The 21,627-nt window shown below is 41.0% G+C and overlaps 1 protein-coding gene across 3 annotated transcripts in view; it reads left to right on the forward strand.

Annotated features, from left to right (window-relative positions):
• cpt1ab (carnitine palmitoyltransferase 1Ab (liver)) overlaps nt 1–21,627 on the forward strand; it is a 68,558-nt gene that overhangs the window by 37,476 nt on the left and 9,455 nt on the right. For 2 of the 3 annotated variants that reach the window (XM_035790379.2, XM_035790378.2), the window contains exons 8-10: nt 5,098–5,205; nt 8,946–9,033; nt 18,076–18,271. In XM_035790379.2, the coding sequence (XP_035646272.1) occupies nt 5,098–5,205; nt 8,946–9,033; nt 18,076–18,271 (392 nt within the window). Of the gene's footprint in view, nt 1–5,097; nt 5,206–8,945; nt 9,034–9,701; nt 9,787–18,075; nt 18,272–21,627 lie in introns of all 3 variants that reach the window. The other variant, XM_035790380.2, reaches the window with a different exon arrangement.

A 21,627-nucleotide genomic window follows, 5' to 3' on the forward strand; every position in this document is an offset into this window, starting at 1 on the left:
AAAGTCCATGGAGAAGAAGAACACCTCCTCCCAGCTGCCCACTGCACTGAGGCTAGGAAACGCTGTCACTACCGATAAATCCACAATAATTGAGAATTTCAATAAGCATTTTTCTACGGCTGGCCATGCTTTCCACCTGGCTACCTCTATCCCGGGCAACAGCCCTGAGCTCCCCACAGCAACTCGCCCAAACATCCCCCACTTCTTCACCCAAATCCAGATAGCTGATGTTCTGAAAGAGCTGCAAAATCTTGACCCCTACAAATCAGCCAGGCGAGACAATCTGAATTGTTGCAACCCCTATTACTAGAATGTTCAACTTCTCTTTCGTATCGTCTGAGATTCCCATAGATTGGAAAGCTGCCGCGGTCATCCCCCTCTTCAAAGGGGGAGACACTCTAGACCCAAACTGCTACAGACCTATATCTATTTTTCCCTGCCTTTCTAAGGTCTTTGAAATCCAAGTTAGCCTATCCCAGATCACTGACCATTTCGAAACTCGCCGTACCTTCTCCGCTATGCAATCTGGTTTCAGAGCTGGTCATGAGTGCACCTCAGCCACGCTCAAGGTAAACGATATCATAACTGCCATCGATAAGAGACATTACTGTGCAGCCGTATTCATCGACCTGGCTAAGGCTTTCGACTCAACAGCCTTGGTGTCTCAAATGATTGCCTCGCTTGGTTCACCAACTACTTCTCCGATAGACTTCATTATGTCAAATCAGAGGGCCTGTTGTCCGGACCTCTGGCAGTCTCTATGGGGGTGCCACAGGGTTCAATTCTCAGGCCGTTTCTCTTCTCTGTATACATCAATGATGTCACTCTCGCTGCTGCTGATTATTTGATCCACCTCTACACAGACGACACCATTCTGTATACCTCTGGCCCTTCTTTGGACACTGTGTTAACTAACCTCCAGACGAGCTTCAATGCCATACAACTCTCCTTCCGTGGCCTCCAACTGCTCTTAAATGCAAGTAAAACTAAATGCATGCTCTTCAACCAATCGCTGCCCGCACCTGCCCGCCCGTCCAGCATCACTACTCTGGACGGTTCTGACTTAGAATATGTGGACAACTACAAATACCTAGGTGTCTGGTTAGACTGTAAACTCTCCTTCCAGACTCACATTAAACATCTCCAATCTAAATCTAGAATCTTCTTCCTATTTCGCAACAAAGCATCCTTCACTCATGCTGCCGAACATACCCTCGTAAATCTGACCATCCTACCGATCCTCGACTTCGGCAATGTCATTTACAAAATAGCCTAGAACACTCTATTCTCACTCTACAAATTGGATGCAGTCTATCACAGTGCCATCCGTTTTGTCTCCAAAGCCCCATATACTACCCACCACTGCGACCTGTATGCTTTCGTTGGCTGGCCCTCGCTTCAAACTCGTCGCCAAACCCACTGGCTCCAGGTCATCTACAAGTCTCTGCTAGGTAAAGCCCCGCCTTATCTCAGCTCGCTGGTCACCATAGCAGAACCCACCTGTAGCATGCGCTCCAGCAGGTATATCTCACTGGTCACCCCCAAAGCCAATTCTTCCTTTGGTCGCCTCTCCTTCCAGTTCTCTGCTGCCAATGACTGGAACAAACTGCAAAAATCTCTTAAGTTGGAGATTCTTACCTCCCTCACTAGCTTTAAGCACCAGCTGTCAGAGCAGCTCACAGATCACTGCACCTGTACATAGCTCATCTATAAATACCTCATCCCCATACTGTATTTATTTATTCATATTGCTCCTTTGCACCCCAGCATTCATCTTCTGCACATCCTACCATTCCAGTGTTTAATTGTTATATTGTAATTACTTTGCCACCAAGGCCTATTTATGCCTTACCTCTCGTATCTTCTTTGGGGTAGGGGGCAGTATTGGGTAGCTAAGCTGCCTGCGACTCAGCCGTACTCGGCTGGATACATGGCTGTGTTTTTCTGTGGCTTGGTGGTGACCTTCGTGACCTTTGTGGTGCTTTCGCTGTAAATCCTTTTTGAAATCAGACACTGTGGCTGGATTAACGAGAATATTATCTTTAAAATGGTGTAAAACATTTGTATGCTTGAGGAATTTTAATCATGAGATTTTTGTTGTTTTGAATTTGTCGCCCTGCACTTTCATTGGCTGTTGCGGGGGGAACCCCAGTCTTAGACAGGTTATCCAACTTCATTTGCACATGCTGTATATATATTTTTCTACTGTATTATCGATTGATTGTTTATTCCATGTGTAACTCTGTGTTATTGTATGTATCGAACTGCTTTGCTTTATCTTGGCCAGGTCGCAGTTGCAAATGAGAACGTGTTCTCAACTAGCATACCTGGTCAAATAAAGGTGAAATAAAATAAAGTAAAAATAAATATTTAGGTGTCTATAATTCAACAGCCAAGTTAGGCAAGATGGAAGTTTAGGAAGTAGGGCCTTGTATACAAAAAGGGAGTAAAGTATATATCTACGGGTCTTTATCAAAGTCCAGCCAACATTTTTACACAGGATGCAGTGATGAGTATCAAACTGTCACCTGTAACAAAATAAAGGGCACTATGGTAGATGGCATCCAAGGTTTAAGAGTAGTAGCAGCTGCACTTTGAAAAATCATTTCACCATAATCAAGAACAGGTTAAAAAGGTTGACTGAATATTCTGCTTCCTACTGCTTAGAAAAAGGCACAATCGGTTTCTGTAGAAAAAGACAACTTTAAATCTTAGTTGGTTAACCAGAGGGAGCCAAAGATCGAGACAGGAGAGAAGCAGGACACAGTAGTCACAGTGGGTAGGCCTGTTGTAGGGTTTAATGGTGCTGCATTCAGACATGTTTGAAATTGGGGTCACATTCTTATCCATTAGTACAGCGCTGGTCTAAATTAAGCAAGGGGACAGACGTCTTGTAACTGGCACAATTCACAACATACATGTTTACCAGCTACTCACACAAATTACCGAGCAAACATGAGCCCTTGGCAAGGTGGGCACGGGATATCCCACACAAAGCCCACACCAGCCCAACATGGGCTAGCCCAAGCCAGCCCAACACAGGCTAGCCCACACCAGGCCTACACTAGCCCAACACGGGCCAGCCTTCAACAGCCCAACACAGAATAGGCCACACCAAGCCCACATCAGCTCAACATGGGCCATCCTACACCAGCTAGCCCATAACAGGCTAGCCCATCACAGGCTAGACTGTGCAGAAATTGTTAGATTACTTGTTAGATATTACTGTACTGTCGGAACTAGAAGCACAAGCATTTCGCTACACTCGCATTAACATCTGCTAATCACGTGTATGTGACCAATAAATTGATTTGATTTGACCAAGCCCAAACCAAGCCCAGAACAGGCTAGACCACACTATTTTAATATTTGTGGGTGTGGTTTGAGCACAGTTCATTTTGTGCAACCATTACTGAGAGTGTCGTTCCAGTTTCTCCTATGTTGTGTCATGCCTAAAACAAGATCATCCTATACACAAGATGATCTTCTACACCGAAGTCTTTTAAAATACTTAAATAAGTCAATGTGTCATGAGTTTCTCTTGAACAATAAGATGATCTTCTACACTGAAGTCTTTTAAAATACTTAAATAAGTCAATGTGTTTCTCTTGAACAACAATTGCAACAATTCCAATGATTTTACTGAATTTCAGTTCACATAATGAAATCAGTCAATTTAAATAAATTCATAAGGCCCTAATCTATGGATTATATCATGGGTGGGCATGGGAAGGCATAGGTTCTCCTACTTGGGAGCCAGGCCCACCCACTGAGGAGCCAGGCCCAGCCAATCAGAATACGTTTTTCCCCACAAAAGGGCTTTATTACAGACAGAAATACTCCTCAGTTTCATCAGCTGTCCGGTTGGCTGGTCTCTGATGTTCCCACAAGTGAAGAGGCCAGATGTGGAGGTCCTGGGCTTGCATGGTTACATGTGGTATGCGGTTGTGAGGCTGGTTGGATGTAATGCCAAATTCTCTAAAACGCCTCGGCTTATGGTAGAGAAATTAATGTTCAATTCTCTGGCAACAGCTCTGGTGGACATTCCTGCAGTCAGCATGCCAATTGCACACTCCCTCAAAACATCTGTGGCATTGTATTGTGTGACAAAACTGCACATTTTAGAGTGACCTGTAATTGTCCCCAGCACAAGGTACAACCTTGTAATGATCATGCTGTTTAATCAGCTTCTTGATATGCCACACCTGTCAACTGGATAGATTATTTTGAAGAAGGAGAAATTCTCATTAACAGGGATGTAAACACATTTCTGCGCACAATTTCAGAGAAATAAGCCATTTTTTAGTTCAGCTCATGAAACACGGGACCAACACTTTACATGTTGCGTTTATACTTTTTTTCAGTATATGTATGGTAGTAACAACTTGTCTTTCTGATACAATGTAACACGTTCGCTTAATACCTTTAAGGCTACAAAATTATACAAATAATGCATTGAGTTAAATTGTAATAAATAAATAGTAAATACATTCCTATGAAACAATAGATCAAATGAATAAATTGGCATAGGGTGGGCAACACACATAGGGCCAATACCATGAGCTAATTTTGGGACCCAAATGGGCCCAATAAGAGAAGCCGATCCACAAGGTGGTGTTTTTCAGGTGAAGTAAAGGCTACCATTTGGGCCACCGTCATTGTGGCGAATGTGAAGCCAAAGGGGAAAGTCGCATCGGCCCAATGTGAGCAGGTAATATTTTAGCCTGCATTGGGCCCACATCATGCCAATGTGGGAATGTTTGCTGGGTAGTTAGTAGGAGTCTAGGCTTGGGCCTTGAGTTAAGTAGCTACGTCAAGCGTTTTCTGACAATTCCGAATGACTGGAACTGAGTTGATTATATTGTGTTAAATTTGATTATATTCCTTCCTTCTCTCTCTCTCTCTCTCTCTCTCTCTCTCTCTAACACCCTCTTTCTTTCTCTCTCTCACAATTCAATTCAAAATGCTTTATGTTATTTGGCATGACAAAAAATACATAACATGGGCATGCCAAAAAATACATTTGTATTACCAAAGCAGCAATACACAACAATTGAATCATCTAAATCTCTCTCTCTCCTCTCTTCCTCTCTGCAGGACTTCCTCTATGCGTTCCCCTCTCATATCCAGACGGCGAGGGCGGGCAATGTCATCCATGCGATCATGCTGTACAGAAGGAAACTGGACCGAGCCCAGCTCAAACCAGTGAGTTACCCTCTCTCTCTTCCTTCTTTTCATCCCCTTTTCTGTGTGTGGGTGTGAGTGATTAGTTCTAAGATTGAGGACTTTTTATGTTTCCTCATTCTACTGATGCCAAGCATGTTTGTAATACATAATCTAGTTGATTATGTAGCCAAGCCAAAGCAAATGGTACTGGTGTGAGGTAAATGGCTTTCTGTGCAGCGTGTGACACTGTGCTTTATGCTCGTTCTACTGCATGAACAGCAGTGACCAGCACCCATTCCAACCTGAGATCAGTTTTTTAATGCAGGCCAACTGTATGATATGCTGAAAAATACTGTTTCACCTCTTGACTCTCTCTCCTCATCCCACTACCTGTCTGTCCCTCCCTCTTTCGTTACACCTGTGCATGATGCTTCAATGCACGTTCACTTTTCAACAACATACACACATATACATATAATATACAGTACATAGTACCAGTCAAAAGTTTGGACACACCTACTCATTCAAGGGTTTTTCTTATTTTTACTATTTTACTGCTAGCACTTCATCATTTTCCTTGGTCAAATAGCCCTTACACAGCCTTGAGGTGTCCCGTTGTCCTGTTGAAAAGCAAATGATGGTCCCACGAAGCGCAAACCAGATGGGATGGCTGCAGAATTGAATTATAAATACATCACAGACAGTGTCACCAGCAAAGCACCATCACACCCCCTCCTCCATGCTTCATGGTGGGAACCACACATGCAGAGATCCTCCGTTCACCTACTCTGCGTCTCATAAAGACACAGAGGTTGTAACCAGAAATCTGAAATTTGGACTCATAAGACCAAAGGACAGATTTCCACCGGTCTAATGTCCATTGCACGTGTTTCTTGGCACAAGCAAGTCTCTTCTTCTTATTTGTGTCCTTCAGTAGTGGTTTCTTTGCAGCAATTCGAACATGAAGGCCTGATTCACGCAGTCTCTTCTGAACAGTTGATGTTCAGATGTGTCTGTTACTTGAACACTGTGAATAATTTATTTCAGCTGCAATTTCTGAGGCTGGTAACTCTAATGAACTTATCCTCTGCAGCAGAGGTAAGTCTGGGTCTTCCTTTCCTGTGGCGGTCCTCATGAGAGCCAGTTTCATCATAGTGCTTGATGGTTTTTGTGACTGCACTTGAAGAAACTCTTTAATTGACTGACCTTCATGTTTTAATGTCATGATGGACTGTCGTTTCTCTTTGCTTATTTGAGCTGTTAATGCCATAATATGGACATGGCCTTTTACCAAATAAGGCTATCTTCTGTATACAACCCATACCTTGTTACAACACAACTGATTGGCTCAAGCATATTAAGAAGGAAAGAAATTCCAGGTGACTACCTCAGGAAGCTGGTTGAGAGAATGCCAAGAGTGTGCAAAGTTGTCAAGGCAAAGGGTGGCTACTTTGAAGAATCTCAAATATAAAACATACATACACACTTTTTTGGTTACTACATGATTCCATATGTGTTATTTCATAGTTTGACGTCTCCACTATAATTCTAGAATGTAGATAAAGCCTTGAATGAGTAGGTGTGTCCAAATGTTGACTGGTACTGTATGTGTGTGTAGTATGTTTAAATGTGTCAGTGTGCATTTATATATATATACATATGTGTGTATGTATGTACAGTTGAAGTCGGAAGTTTACATACACTTCGGTTGGAGTCATTAAAACTAGTTTTTCAACCACTCCACAAGTTTCTTGTTATCAAACTATAGTTATGGCAAGTCGGTTAGGACATCTACCTCGTGCATTACTGTAAGGGTTTTCCTGTGGTGAAGGAGAAGCGGACCAAAATGTAGCGTGGTGGTTATTCATGTTCTTTAATAAAGGAACTAGACATGAAATAACTAAACAAACAATAAATGTGGAAAACCAAAAACAGTCCTATCTGGTGCAAACACAGAGACAGGAACAATCACCCACAAACACACAATGAAACCTAGGCTACCTAAGTATGATTCTCAATCAGAGACAACTAAAGACACCTGCCTCTGATTGAGAACCATACTAGGCCGAAACATAGAAATACCACAAAACATAGAAAAACAAACATAGACTGCCCACCCAACTCACGCCCTGACCATACTAAAATAAATACAAAACAAAGGAAATAAAGGTCAGAACGTGACAATTACACAAGTAATTTTTCCAACAATTGTTTACAGACAGATTATTTCATTTATAATTCACTGTATCACAATTCCAGTGGGTCAGAGGTTTACAAACACTAAGTTGACTGTGCCTTTAAACAGCTTGGACAATTCCAGAAAATAATGTCATGGCTTTAGAAGCTTCTGAAAGGCTTATTGACATCAGTTGAGTCAATTGGAGGTGTACCTATGGATGTATTTCAAGGCCTACCTTCAAACTCAGTGCCTCTTTGCTTGACATCATTGGAAAATCAAAAGAAATCAGCCAAGACCTCAGGAAAGAAATTGTATACCTCCACAATTCTGGTTCATCCTTGGGATTTCCAAGAACCTGAAGGTACCACGTTTATCGTTAAAAACAATAGTACGCAAGTATAAACACCATGGGACCATGCAGCCTTCATACCGCTCAGGAGACACTTTCTGTCTCCTAGAGATAAACGTACTCCGGTGCAAAAAGTGCAAATAAATCCCAGAACAACAACAAAGGACCTTGTGGAGATGTTGGAGGAAACAGGTACAAAGTATCTATATCGACATAATCTGAAAGGCCACACAGCAAGGAAGAAGCCACTGCTCCAAAACTGCCATAAAAAAGCCAAACTACAGTTTGCAACTGCACATGAGGACAAAGGTTATACTTTTTGGAGAAATGTCCTCTGGTTTGATGAAACAAAAATAGAACTGTTTGGCCATAATGACCATTGTTATGTTTTGAGGAAAAAGGGGAGGCTTGCAAGCCGAAGAACACCATCCCAACGTGAAGCACGGGGCTGGCAGCATCATGTTGTGGGGTGCTTTGCTGCAGGAGGGACTGGTGCACTTCACAAAATAGATGGCATCATGAGCTGGGAAAATTATGTGGATATATTGAAGCAACATCTCTATCCATTAGTTAAAGTTAAAGCTTGGTCGCCAATGGATCTTCCAAACGGACAATGACCCCAGGCATACTTCCAAAGTTGTGACAAAATGGCTTAAGGACAACAAAGTCAAGGTACTGGAGTGGCCATCACAAGCCCTGACCTCAATCCTATAGAAAATTTGTGGGCAGAACTGAAAAAGCGTGTGCGAGCAAGGAGGCCTACAAACCTGACTGTTACACCAGCTCTGTCTGGAGGAATGGGCCAAAATTCACCCAACTAATTGTGGGAAGCTTGTGGAAGGCTACCTGAAATGTTTGACCCAAGTTAAACAATTATAGGCAATGCTTCCAAATCCTAATTGGCTGTATGTAAACTTCTGACCTACTGAGAATGCGATGGAAGAAGTAAAAGCTGAAATAAATCATTCTCTCTACTATTATTCTGACATTTCACATTCTTAAAATAAAGTGGTGATCCTAACTGACTTAAGACAGGGACTTTTTACTTGTATTTAAATGTCAGAAATTGTGAAAAATGTATTTGGCTAAGGTGTTTGTAACCTTCCGGCTTCAAATGTATATTTGTGTATATCTATGTATATATATGTATGTATATGAATGCACACACACACACAAACACACCGGGTAAATGTTTTGTTTCTGTTCTGCTGTTCTGTCCCTCCCTCCCACTGTTGAACACTGCCACATTAGATTTACTTGCTGGCGAACAAGGTTCCTCTGTGCTCTGCCCAGTGGGAGCGCATGTTTAACACCACCCGCATTCCCGGCCAGGAGACAGGTAAGAAGGAGGGCACTGACTGCAGCTCTGTCCTCTGCCATCCGACTCCTGTGGTGACCCACAGCCTGCGGTCGCCATGGCAACAGGCGCGCAGGACACAAAACCCCTGACCCCTGTTCTCAGTGTTTACCCAGCACATCCTCCCTGAGTAGAAGGAATACTTCTTATTGGCTCCTCTCAAAGATGATGATGAAGTGTCACTCATTAATTGGCTCTTTATATTTGAAACTATTTGACCTGAAGTCACTGTAGCAGACAGAAGGCCCATACACATTTGAGCGATGTGATGTAATAGTGCTTCATTTCCATACTGGTGAACTAAATTCTAAATTCAGCATTGGCAACAAATTAAGCTCACCCGCATGAACACTCCCGATTTTAAGTGGTACTAGGGAATATGTTAGGGTTGACAACAAACTCCTTTGGGTTGTGCTGGTGAAACAGATAGTGGGGCCGCTGATTTCTAAACTCCCCGTTCACGCCTTCAAGCCTAGCAGCCCTCCAAAACCCTTCCTGCTGCCACTTCTCGTCTGGCTCATCAGCCCAATCTTCATCCCTCCTTCTCATCATCCTCCTCTCATAGGTCCCTCTGTTATCTGTGGGGTTTTCGTTTAGTTTGGTAGTGTCATCTCTCTCTGTTTGTTGACTCTCCCCCTTTTGCTTTTCAGCTCATGCTCCTAAACACTATTCCCATGTGCTCATCCCAATACGAGCGTATGTTCAACACCAGTCGTGTCCCAGGTGTAGACACAGGTAGAGTCTTGTGTGTTGCTGCATCTCCCACTCCCAATACTACTCCTATTCTTACTTCTACTCCTCACATTTTTGCACCTTTTAATTTAGATGAATTGGATGTGTAATTAATAATAATGCTGCATGCTACTTTTAATTTATATGGGGAAGTATTCTGTGCATGTGAATAGCCTCCTAGCAGTGTGTGAGTTATGGTGGTAAAATTGGCCCTGCACGTTGCACTCTGCTAGGACTGTGATTGGTAACTGTAGCCATCACTCATGAAAAGTTATCATTGATAGATAGCATGATAGTAATCAGTCAGTACAGGGGCTGTATCCACAAAGCGTCTGAGAAAAGGTCATAGGAATCCTGTTAAAACGTGTTTTCAGAAGAAGAAGAAACTCCAAGCGCAGAGTAAGTTTTAGGATGTTGTTAAAGGAGAAGTGCCCAGACACCTTTTTGGGGATTTCACTTACCACAAATGGCAAATCACTTCCTCATTGAGTAGTAAGGGGCCCCTGAGAAAACATGAGCAAAGGCTCCAAAAACACCCACATTATACAAATTATACGGAAAAGCTCTCAGTGTAGAGGTGCGGATCTTTAGATTGGTTGTACACATGAAATTGTGTCATTCTGAACTTCACCCGCTACGTTATTCTCTTTTGTGTGACTCTATCCAGCTGACTCTATACAAGTAACTGCCAAAATAAAGGAAACATCAACATAAAGTCTCGTAATAGCAGTGGCATGTGTTTAATTTTTTTTTTTGGGGGGTCTCTGTGTTTCATAAGACTGAATGTATCTCAATGGAGAAAAGCATCCGAGCAAACAAAACAGCGCCCCTCTGTCTCAGAATGTGTGGCCCATCTATCTGATGCTTTCTGGTCAAAAAGAGTATGACACTGTTGCATAGCATTTAATGCAAGGGAAGCCAGTGAGCATCTCCCTTGATTTAAGAAACAAAAAGTGTCAATGGAAGCCAGTTTGGATTTCACACCAATCACATCAGAAGCCAAACATCATTGACAGAAAACTTGAATTGTTGCTTCTCGTTGTGTCGTTGTTTTTCCTTACTGGCCATCGATTATAACAGAGATTCTGATCCAACCATAAATGCATACGTTGTACACCTGGCCTGAAAGGATGGAAGTTCAAAATGTAGCTAGATGTAGTAGGCTAATGTTAATTTAACTAGCTGGCCTGGCGCATCGTTTGCCAATGAAAGGAAGTTAGGCTAGCGAGCAAGCATTTTAGCCAAGTAGCCTAAGACAACAAACGGGCCTGCTTTAAATTATGTTCAGCTTATAAAAGCTTCATACAGTTTACAATATGTATTGACACTTTATGTCGTGTCCTGTAATACTTAGTTTGAAGTGAGACACCTTCAGTCACTCATAACACATCCATAAAGGCTCTAAATTAAGTACAGCGTCATGCGATATAAAGACAGACCCCTTTGGTCATTTATAACACATACATAAATGCCTTGTATCATTTGACGCTGTACTTACTATAACGTCAGGCACCTTTGGTTATTTATAACGCATACATTAAGGCTTAATGATGTAAACACATGTATTAACACTTAGGGATTTGCCACTTACAGCTAAATGAAATGTTTAAACCATGCATTTCCTTTTATTTGTAAATGTTTTAAACAGTACAAATACATGACGTTTCAAAAAGTCTAGCAATGCAATTACATTGAACATTACACAGGGCTGTGAATAGTGTAGATTGACCCTGAGCTGGCGGACGAATGGTTCTTGCCTCTCTTCCTCATGGAGGTGCTGCATGTTGGTTCCAACCTTAAAAGTAACAACAAAGAAAGTTAGCAGGTATGTTAGGAAATGCCTTTGTCACACCATCTGGATAAGGGTATTTCTATTCCTCTTTTATTTACAAATGTCTCAAGTCTCATGACGTGACTATGACAAGTGGCTGTATCTAGGCAAATTTGTATTTAGCTGAGCCTGCTAGCGAGCCACATTTTGGCTATTGCTGTGAAGTCACTGAAATGATTTGAAATAATAATTGAGGTAGCTACAATATGTCATCTAACTCAACATTTGACTACTACAAACTAATTTAAATGACTAACTTATTTGTTTTTTGCTGTCCAGTGGGAGCACAAGTGGACATTTGACTTGCGAACTCATTACATGACCAGCGTCTCGCCAACAACCCTAGAAAAGTAATTCTGGGTCAAGGAATTTTGAAAATGTTCAAGATAAAAAATACTCCAGGTAAATAGTAGAAAAGTGTCAATAAAGATGATATATTAAGTATAATTGTCGAAACATTAACAATGATCCATATGTAGAACCATATTTAAGTGGCATTTTATGTTTAAAAACATGTCCCAATGTTAAATAAATGCCCCATAAGCGGTGCTTATGCCACACTTTATAAAGCAAAGGTTTGTCACATTTGACATTGGTGGTTGTGTCACACAGTTATGCCTCATTTATGAACATGAACATGCCATATGGTTATAGCTGATTTGTAGCACTTATGTAGTCTTTATGAAGGCTTTATTATTGCTTTTATAAAATGCACGTCATTTAAAGTGGGACCCTTTAAACAGTAAAAGCGTGCACTGTATGACAAAGTAATAAACCGTTTAGGCAATATGAAAGAGGGTGACATTGGCGTGTCTCTTTCTTACTTGCCTGCTTGCTCGCACGCACACACACACACACACACACACACACACACACACACACACACACACACACACACACACACACACACACACACACACACACACACACACACACACACACACACACACACACACACACACACACACACACACAAATCAGTACCATGGACATCCACATCATATTTAGCCTATGTTGATTGGACTAAATAGTTTTTGGTATATTTCATTTGTCACTGTATTAGACTATTGCATAGGTGATTTAAATTATGTTGAAATATTTAAGTTGAAATGGTGTTGGAATATTGGAGGCAGCGCCTGTTTTCTTTGCGAATTTGCGGTAACTCTGTAGTTCTAAATCAATAGTTGTTTAGTAGTTTGATAATGTTGGAAACATGAACTTACTGTACCACGCTGTAGGTCATGTTATTGTTTGTTACATGCAATATATTTTGTGGACTTCACCTGGCAGATGTCGCTCTCTGGTTATGTGATGTCACAAAGGTGTGGGTGAATTTATTCTGCCACTGTGTCTTCTTATTGTTTCGGTTTTAGGTCTATATATCATATATGTCAACGCATATGAACTAAGAGGTTATAGCGGAAACAATGTAATTATCACAACACATAGGTTGTAATATGGCTTTTTTTTTCTGGCTTGGCTTCCCTGGTGATTTTTACCCATGCACCGCTACTGTGTTATTGGGTGTTGGGCCATCACGAGCCGCGAGAACTGCTTTAATGCGCCTTGGTATAGATTCTGTAAGTGTCTGGAACTTCCTGTGTGGGAGCACCCCTTTATTTACTCAAGTGCTTCCTTTATTTTGGTAGTTTCCTGTAGAATGGATGTAGAGGTATCGCTCGAGTTGCACCAAAATTGAATATAACATTGCGGATGAAGTTCAGAATGACACAATTTCATGTGCCCTACTTTTATCCTTCTACGAGCGCCGTTGGGCTTAGCGTTAACCGACCGTTTAGGAACATCGAAAGACTTCCATCACTGTACTGCATCACTAGACATGCCGTTTCTAAAAGGACGTATTTGGGTGTTTTTGGAGCCTTTGTCCATGTTTTTCAGGGGCACATGATACGCAATAACCAATCGCGATGAGGCATAGCCAGCTGTGAACTCTATTGTGTGCTTCCAACAACCACAGTGAATATGACTGAGCGTACTGTATAATGTTGCAATGGTAAAAGTTTTGATGCGACACGATCATTTTGCCTAATGTGTTGGCATGCATAATATATTTTTTTTTTACCAATTATGAAGGTTGTTAAAAAGCGTGATTTTTATAATATAACGATATTATCAACACACTCGTCACTCCTGTTCAACAACTTAGAGTAGGCACTTGCCGGTAATGTTGCATAAAACGTTTGAAAGGTCTACAGTATAATTGTCATTGAACACAATCAAAGTTAACACGAAAACATAGATGCCTTCAATTGCCTAGTTATTTTACAACGTGCTATTGAGCTCCAAATGGATAACTTGAAATAACATGGTGTAGGTTATTTAAACGATCTAAATAAATGCAGGCAATTAACCCCAATTGCACCAAGAGAGCTGGAAAATGGTGACCCTGGCCTTGACCCCACTCTCCGTGGGTGTCTGGGATATGTAAAGGGGTTGGGATATGCAAGGAACACATTTCCATTACACACTTGTACAAATGTGTAACAGGACAAATATAAGCACCCACCAATTTTATTTCAACTTTCTGAACGTTTAGACAGCAATTTTTTCATTGGTTTTCCTTTAAAATTATAAGAAAATAAAATGCATAAAATAAAATTAACTTCAAATCCTATTGTGTGGTATGAGCGCTGGGGGGCAATGAAGTTCTACCGCAGTCATAAAGTAGGCGGCATCTGGAATCTGCTTTGGGTTAGGTGACATTTTGTCCCGAAGACAACCGTTAATTCCTGTTGACTCTTGTGTTGCTTCCATTTTCTATGTGCATTATCAACTCGTAACAAAAAATGTACCTAGCCAAGTGATCAGTTCTTCTCCCTACATTCTCTTTTCCCTCCGTTACACATCTCTCACTCAATGTCGTTCTTTGTTATAAGTCTCTCACTCAATTTCGTTCCGACCGCTCCCTACACACCCTCGTGCTGAAATGATTGCCTATGAAAAAGTCTAAATGATAGAATACACAAACAAAACTGTAGACAAGCTACATTCCTTAGAAATTCAGGACAGCTTAATCAAAATGGTTGATTCAATTAGGGAAATATGTGTTCCAACCCCAAGCTACACTTTTGGAATAATTAATGCCTCTTGTCTATTTTATGCTTTTTGCTAACTGCTATAGTGTGCCATTTAGAATAGGTCCCCCTAAACCTAGGCACATTCTAGAATGAGATCTGCAACAACAAAAAATTGTGTGGGGGTGAAGGCAAATTGCGTATTCATTAGTCTAGGGGCCTACTTTGTTTCATGATTAACAAAAGCCTGCCCACCAAGTTTAAGCTCACAAATCAAACACAGGGCAAAGGAATGTTAACTACGATGAAGTGCGGAGCGCTTTATAACCATGGGAAATCATTTGAAAGAGTCATATCCCCTCTTACTAACATTACAGCATTGTTGCGTCATTGTTGCATTTATGATGGGACCTGGTAATGCTCGTTTTGTCATAACTGCATTGTGATTTTAATTTTGAAGAGGAAATAAAACAGTTAGGGATTTTTTTTTCTTAATGTTAAGGATTCCATTTACTTTAACATTCACACTCCTAGCCTATATAAGTACACATGATGAAGATGAAGGCAAATTCATCTCTATTGAACAACGGGGGAAAAAATCGGTCAATTCTGAAGTCCTATCATGTCAGCAAAATATAACAAAAATGGTCTCATTGGGCAACCCAAAATTCATGCCAATCACTGGATTAGGTTGCATATCAAAATATTTTCAATCATGTATTCCTGCTTGGACATGTTATTGTTGAACACCGTCTCAGTAGTCTGCTACACTTCTTAATAAAGCGTTGTGAATTACTTTAAAATAACATTTACATGCAAATATACGTTTAATAAAGGCTTTAGATGTATGGCAGCATAATACAGCGTATTACTACACAATAATATGTGATCAATGCTACAACAGCTTTATCATCACTATTATCCTGTATCTCCGGGAATCGTGGAAGGAGATGATGACTCATGTCTTTTCTGTTGGAGTGCCACCCAATCATGGGCAGAAAACATTTGTGGCACCAGTGGCACCTGGGGAAAATATCTGGAGCCCTGTATTAGCAGTTTTCGTGTTTCATGTCAGTTGTAATTTTGGGTGAACTATCTCTTTAAGTCTTTGCCATCTTGGAGATGAACAAATAATCAAAGGCTAAGGTCACATTGGACAGCTTTAAGGAAATGAGCTTCAAGTCATGTGCGATAAACTGGGTTTTCCCCTAAATGTTCAGAGTCCAATAAGGAAAAAGCACACTCACTGACCTCGTCTCTGTTTGGATCGTGCCCACAAAGGAAAACTTTGAAAAAAAAAAATGTTTTTAATGTTTTGCAACAGAAGATGAAAATGAGTCCAGGTAGTCGCTCCCTGTTTCAATTCCTTTTCCTCCATTTGGTGCCAAATGAACACGATGGACGATCTGTCACCCCATGAATCTCAGTAATGATTCACTTTCAATTGCAGTCGAATAGCAGTCACTCTTTTCCAGAGAAAATCACAGTGAGCGAATTCAGATACGAAGATTGTAAAAGAACATTTCAAACCCAGTTTTTAATGGGAGATATATTTATAAATGAGATATGACCCACCTTAAGAAACAAACCTAATATCCGGCATAAGAAATCTATCAATGTACTAACTTTCTGAGTTGTTTTAGTTGATGGACTGCTGAAGATATCCCTCTAACTCGTTTGGAGTGCTCAATTAACAAACCAATCATGCTTTAGAGGAAATCTGCATGCTCATAGTCTAGATGTTGCAATTATGTGTAAATATTTAATTAGTAAATATAGTGTAATATAATGTATGACACAGTGAATGTGTGCAGCTCTGTAGAGATGAACAGAGGAAACTCCTGAAGAAATTAAATTCCCAAAATATGACAAAAATATAATAAAAGCAGAAATGTCACAAAATATTATATGTAGTCAGTCGTGGATCACCATAATTGAAAACAATTTTTATTTGACCTTTATTTAACTAGGCAATTCAGTTCAGAACAAATTCTTATTTTCAATGATGTCCCAAGGAACAGTGGGTTTTAACTGCCTGTTCAGGAGCAGAATGACAGATTTGTACCTTGTCAGCTCGGGGATATGAACTTGCAACCTTTCGGTTACTAGTCCAACTCTCTAACCACTAGGCTACCCAATGTCAATATGGATATATTTTAAAACAGAGGTACATTTGCCATGCCAAGTCTGTTACGGTCTCCATCTCCGTTTCCATTGTCTTCCAAAACAGTATTTAAGTAGTGTTTTAGTAACATTTTGTAGTATATTAGTACAGTAGTATTTTAGGAGTGTTTAGTAGTTTTTTTTGTAGTTGTTTGGCTAAGCAATGAGATAATGTTGTATAATGCAGAAAGCCTAGCACTCAGCCTACATCCAATCCATAAACACACAAGTAAAGATACAATTACTCAAGGTGCAATTAAACGAAGCAGATAGCCTAGATTGTTACCTGGGAGCGAGGTTGTTGTTTTCGGGAACAAAGCTCCATGGAAAAGTGTCCCTGGCATCCCGTAGACCCCTTTGCCCTTTCTCCATTCCCCTAACTGGGCAAACGCTTGTTTGAAAGCCCTGAACACCGCCATGTCTTCACACCTTTCTTCAAAAATAGAAGATGTATTATTTATGTGTGTTACTCCACGAACAATTGTTTGGACTCGCACCCAAAACCATTACCCCCATTCCATCCCCACACTCCCTAGTCACACTGCTTTAGTTTGTGGATCGAATAAACCAGTCCCCTTGACTTTTTCTTATTCAAGATGAATATCCTTTGAAAAGTGGATAGATGCTCACTTGAATAAGAAAAACTGTCTCTCACAATGTAGATGACTATGGTTATCGACCCTCCTGCATGATACTTATGGTGTTTTGGTATTTCACAGAATGGGACTACCACCAATATTCTTTTGCTTTTGTTGTGGATATTTTGACACATACTGAAATTGGCTTATCAATATTGTCCAATTCCACAATATTCACCACCTACAAACTCCCTATACATCTTTATTGGATTATTATAACTTTAAGTCTTAAGCAGATAAAGCTCTGTGAAATGCCTTTCTCTCTTTACCCTCCTCCCCCCTTCCCTCTGAGATCACAGAGCTATGCCAGCCATCCTAATTATCATTAAATTATCTCTGACTAGGACCAGCGTTTACAGTACATTGTTTACGTACAAGGAACCCAAAAATTATACATACAAGGAACCCAAAAAATCATTACGTTATTACAACCAGATAACAACCAGTTACTTTGTAAACTTGTTGTAATGACGTCATTTCAACCAGCTTTACCCGCTGGGAAGGGAATTTTGTTTTGGGAAACTCATAAATGAGCTGTTCTGCCTATCCTTGCACCCTCTCCCACTTTCACCCTCTCCCACTTTCCTCTCTTCCCTCTTTCCCTCCCTCCTTTGAGTATGTCCAGACACTATTCAGCATGTGGACGAGAGCAAGCACATCGCCGTTTTCAACAAGGGGCGCTTCTTCAAGGTGTGGGTGTTCTACGATGGGCGCCTGCTGTTGCCGCGGGAGATCGAGCAGCAGATGGAGAGGATCCTGGCTGATAAGAGCGAGCCCCAGGAAGGGGAGGAGTACCTGGCTGCGCTCACCGCAGGGGAGAGGTGGGTGGGGCTTCTGACAGGAAGCGATGTCATTACGGCACCTGGGTCATACTCACTGGCTTGCTACACTAGACACGTAACTTATGCCAGTGTAGCAGTTTTTAAAAAACGACTGTTTTCCTGATACCCCAATGTAGCTCCTATGTTAAGATACATTTATTTTTGCCCTGACATGGGACTATTAAGTATTGTTGCTTGTTTGTGAATTCAAGTTCAGAGCAGTTTTGTACCTAATTCCCCTGGTGGATATTGAACTGACCCGACCTGCTATCACACTACGTTTGTGTGCATGACAAGGGACCACTAATTGTACCAGTAGAAATTGCCGTCAGTATTAAGTTTCCATTTTACGGCATGCAAAGGAAAAGTCACAGTTGAAATGTTCACGTTTTGTTTGTTATTGGACCTGTTTAAGTAGTCCGCCCCTTTTTGCAGTCCGTTGTCTTTCGTTGGGTACCAAATTATCATGACCCTTGTCAGTAATGCATAATGATGTCAAGTGTGGAGCATTTCATTAAAAAAATGTAACTGTGTGTAGGGTTAATATGTGACCCACCACCTCAATTCGGTCTAATGTAGCAACATGGTGATTTTTTTACATTGGACAAAAGTACAGACTGAACGTTTTGCATTCCCAAACTGGGGTATGCGCAATACCATCGGGGGCACGCCAAATACAAATGTGATTCACATTTTTTTTAAAAATTCATATACATTTTTTTCTTTGTTTCATTTTTTTTTCACGTTTTCAAACAGTCCATTTATTTTTTCAAATGGCGCCATACATTTGGGTGAGGTTTTTTTCTCGTCTGAGTAACCTCATTTCACTGCCAAAAATAAAATGAATCTATCTAGTGTTCAGCGAAACAGAACAATATCAAATACAGGTAGCCTAGTCAAATAATTAACATCCAATCAAATTAACAGTTACTCTCTCGTGGGAATTCCACTAATGGTCCGTATGTAGCCTAACGTGTCTGCTGCTCATTCCGTTTGCTCGAAAATTGATAAATGGTAAAAAAAAGTAAGGCGTGCGTCCATAGAGACACATACCAGCTCTACTGGTAGTACTGCTACTACTAGCAGTACTAAACCTGCACCTGTCGACGACACAAGTTGTTCTGCTTCCACGAGCACAACCAATGCTAGCATCAGTAAATCTACATTTGTTGTTAGCCCAGCTAGCATAGACACTGACAGTTGTGATTCTGATGTAGCCGAAGAGCTACTGCCCCCTTACCAGGGAAAGCACCAAACTACAGACAGGGATGTTGTTGGACCGTCGAAGAGGCGCAAATATGATGAGAACTACATTGATTTGGGGTTCACTTATATTGGGAGTGGTGCCTTTCCTCAGCCACAGTGTGTTACATGTGAAAAAACAACTTGATGAAACCTTCACTCTTGCGCGGACATTCAGAAACAAAGCATGGCAATTTGAAAAATAAGCCACAGGATTTTTTGAGCGAAAATTAAGACACCATTCAAGTAGTAAGACATAAGTAAGGCAACAGATACCATTTAATAAGAAGGGGCTAGAAGAGTCTTATATGGTGAGCGACCGAGTGGCTAGGACAGACAAGCCCAATACTATTGTGGAGGACTTCATTCTTCCTGGTGCGCTGATATGGCTGGGACAATGCTGAGGGCAAAGGCAAAAAAAAACTATACAGACAATGACTTCATCAAACAACACTGTTTCACGACGCATCAGTGACATGGCAGGAGATGTTTTGAAACAATTACTGATTCGCATACAAGCCAGTGAATTCTATGCTTTACAGCTGGATTAGTCAACAGACATGGCAGCTCCTGGTCTGTTACATTTATGGGGGGTCAATTAAGAAAGACATCCTCTTCTGGAAACCAGAACAACAGGAGAGGATATTTTTTAAGTATTGGACAGCTTTGTGACATCAAATGGACTTTGGTGGTCAAGATGTGTTGGTATCTGTACTGATGGCGCAAAAGCCATGACAGTGAGACATAGTAGAGTGGTAACGCACGTGCAAGCAGTTGCTCCCAACGCCACTTGGGTACACTGCAGCGTCCACCGAGAGGCTCTTGCTACCAAGGGAATGCCTGACAGCTTGAAAGACATTTTGGACAATACAGTGAAAATGGTTAACTTTGTTAAAGCAAGGCACCCTGAACTCTCGTGTATTTTCTGCACGATGTAACGCTTTTACAACATACAGAAGTGCGCTGGTTATCAAGGGGTAAAGTATTGACATGTTTTTTTTTATTGATAGAAAAGCTTAACGTTTTCTTTACTGACCATCATTTTCACTTTTCTGACCGCTTGTATGATGGCGAGATTCTCACACGACTGGCCTATCTGGGTGATGTTTCTTCTCACCAGAATGATCTGAATCTAGGATTACAGGGACTCTCCACAACTATATTCAATGTGCGGGACAACATTGAGGTTATGACTAAGAAGTTGGAACTCTTCTCTGTCTGCATTAACAAGGACAACACACAGGTCTTTCTGTCAGTGTATGATTTGTGCGCAAATTTACGCAGGTACTTTCCCGAAACGGAAGACACAAACAAGTGGATTTGTTATCCCTTTCATGCCCTGCCTCCAGTCCACTTACCAATATCTGAACAAGAGAGCCTCATCGAAATTGCAACAAGTTGTTCTGTGAAAATTGAATTTAATCAAGAAGCCACTTCCAGATTTCTGGATTGGGCTGCACTCAGAGTATCCTGCCTTGGCAAATCGCGCTGTTAAGACACTAATGCCTTTTGCAACCACGTACCTATGTGAGAGTGGATTCTCAGCCCTCACTAGCATGAAAGCTAAATACCGGCACAGACTGTGTGTGGGAAATTATTTAAGACTAAGACTCTCTCCAGTACAACCCAGCATTGCAGAGTTATGTGCATCCTTTCAAGCACACCCTTCTCATTAACCTGTAGTGAGTTATTCACCATTTTTGATGAACAAATAAGGTTTTATATTTAAGATGGTAAAATAAAAAGCAAACATATTGATTATTATTATTATATTATTATTTGTGCCCTGGTCCTATAAGAGCTCTTTGTCACTTCCCACGAGCCGTGTTGTGACAAAATCTCACACTCATTCTTATGTTTAATATATGTTTTGTATATTGTGTGTGTGGCAGGCTTACAATGACAGCAAAAATCAACATTTGAGAGTGCGCTGACCCTGATGCTAGAGGGGGTACGCAGCTGGAGGTTGAATATTTGAAGAAGTACGGGACTATAAAAAGTTTGGGAACCACTGGTCTATGCCCATTCAGCATTGTTCACACCCTCTTAAGCCATATCCCCACCCATCTCTTTAAAGATTCACATGTGAGGCCATGTGTGAGTAAGGTAGTGTA

The sequence above is a fragment of the Oncorhynchus keta genome, chromosome 17, assembly GCF_023373465.1.
Source record: "Oncorhynchus keta strain PuntledgeMale-10-30-2019 chromosome 17, Oket_V2, whole genome shotgun sequence".
NCBI classification, from domain to species: Eukaryota; Metazoa; Chordata; class Actinopteri; order Salmoniformes; family Salmonidae; genus Oncorhynchus; species Oncorhynchus keta.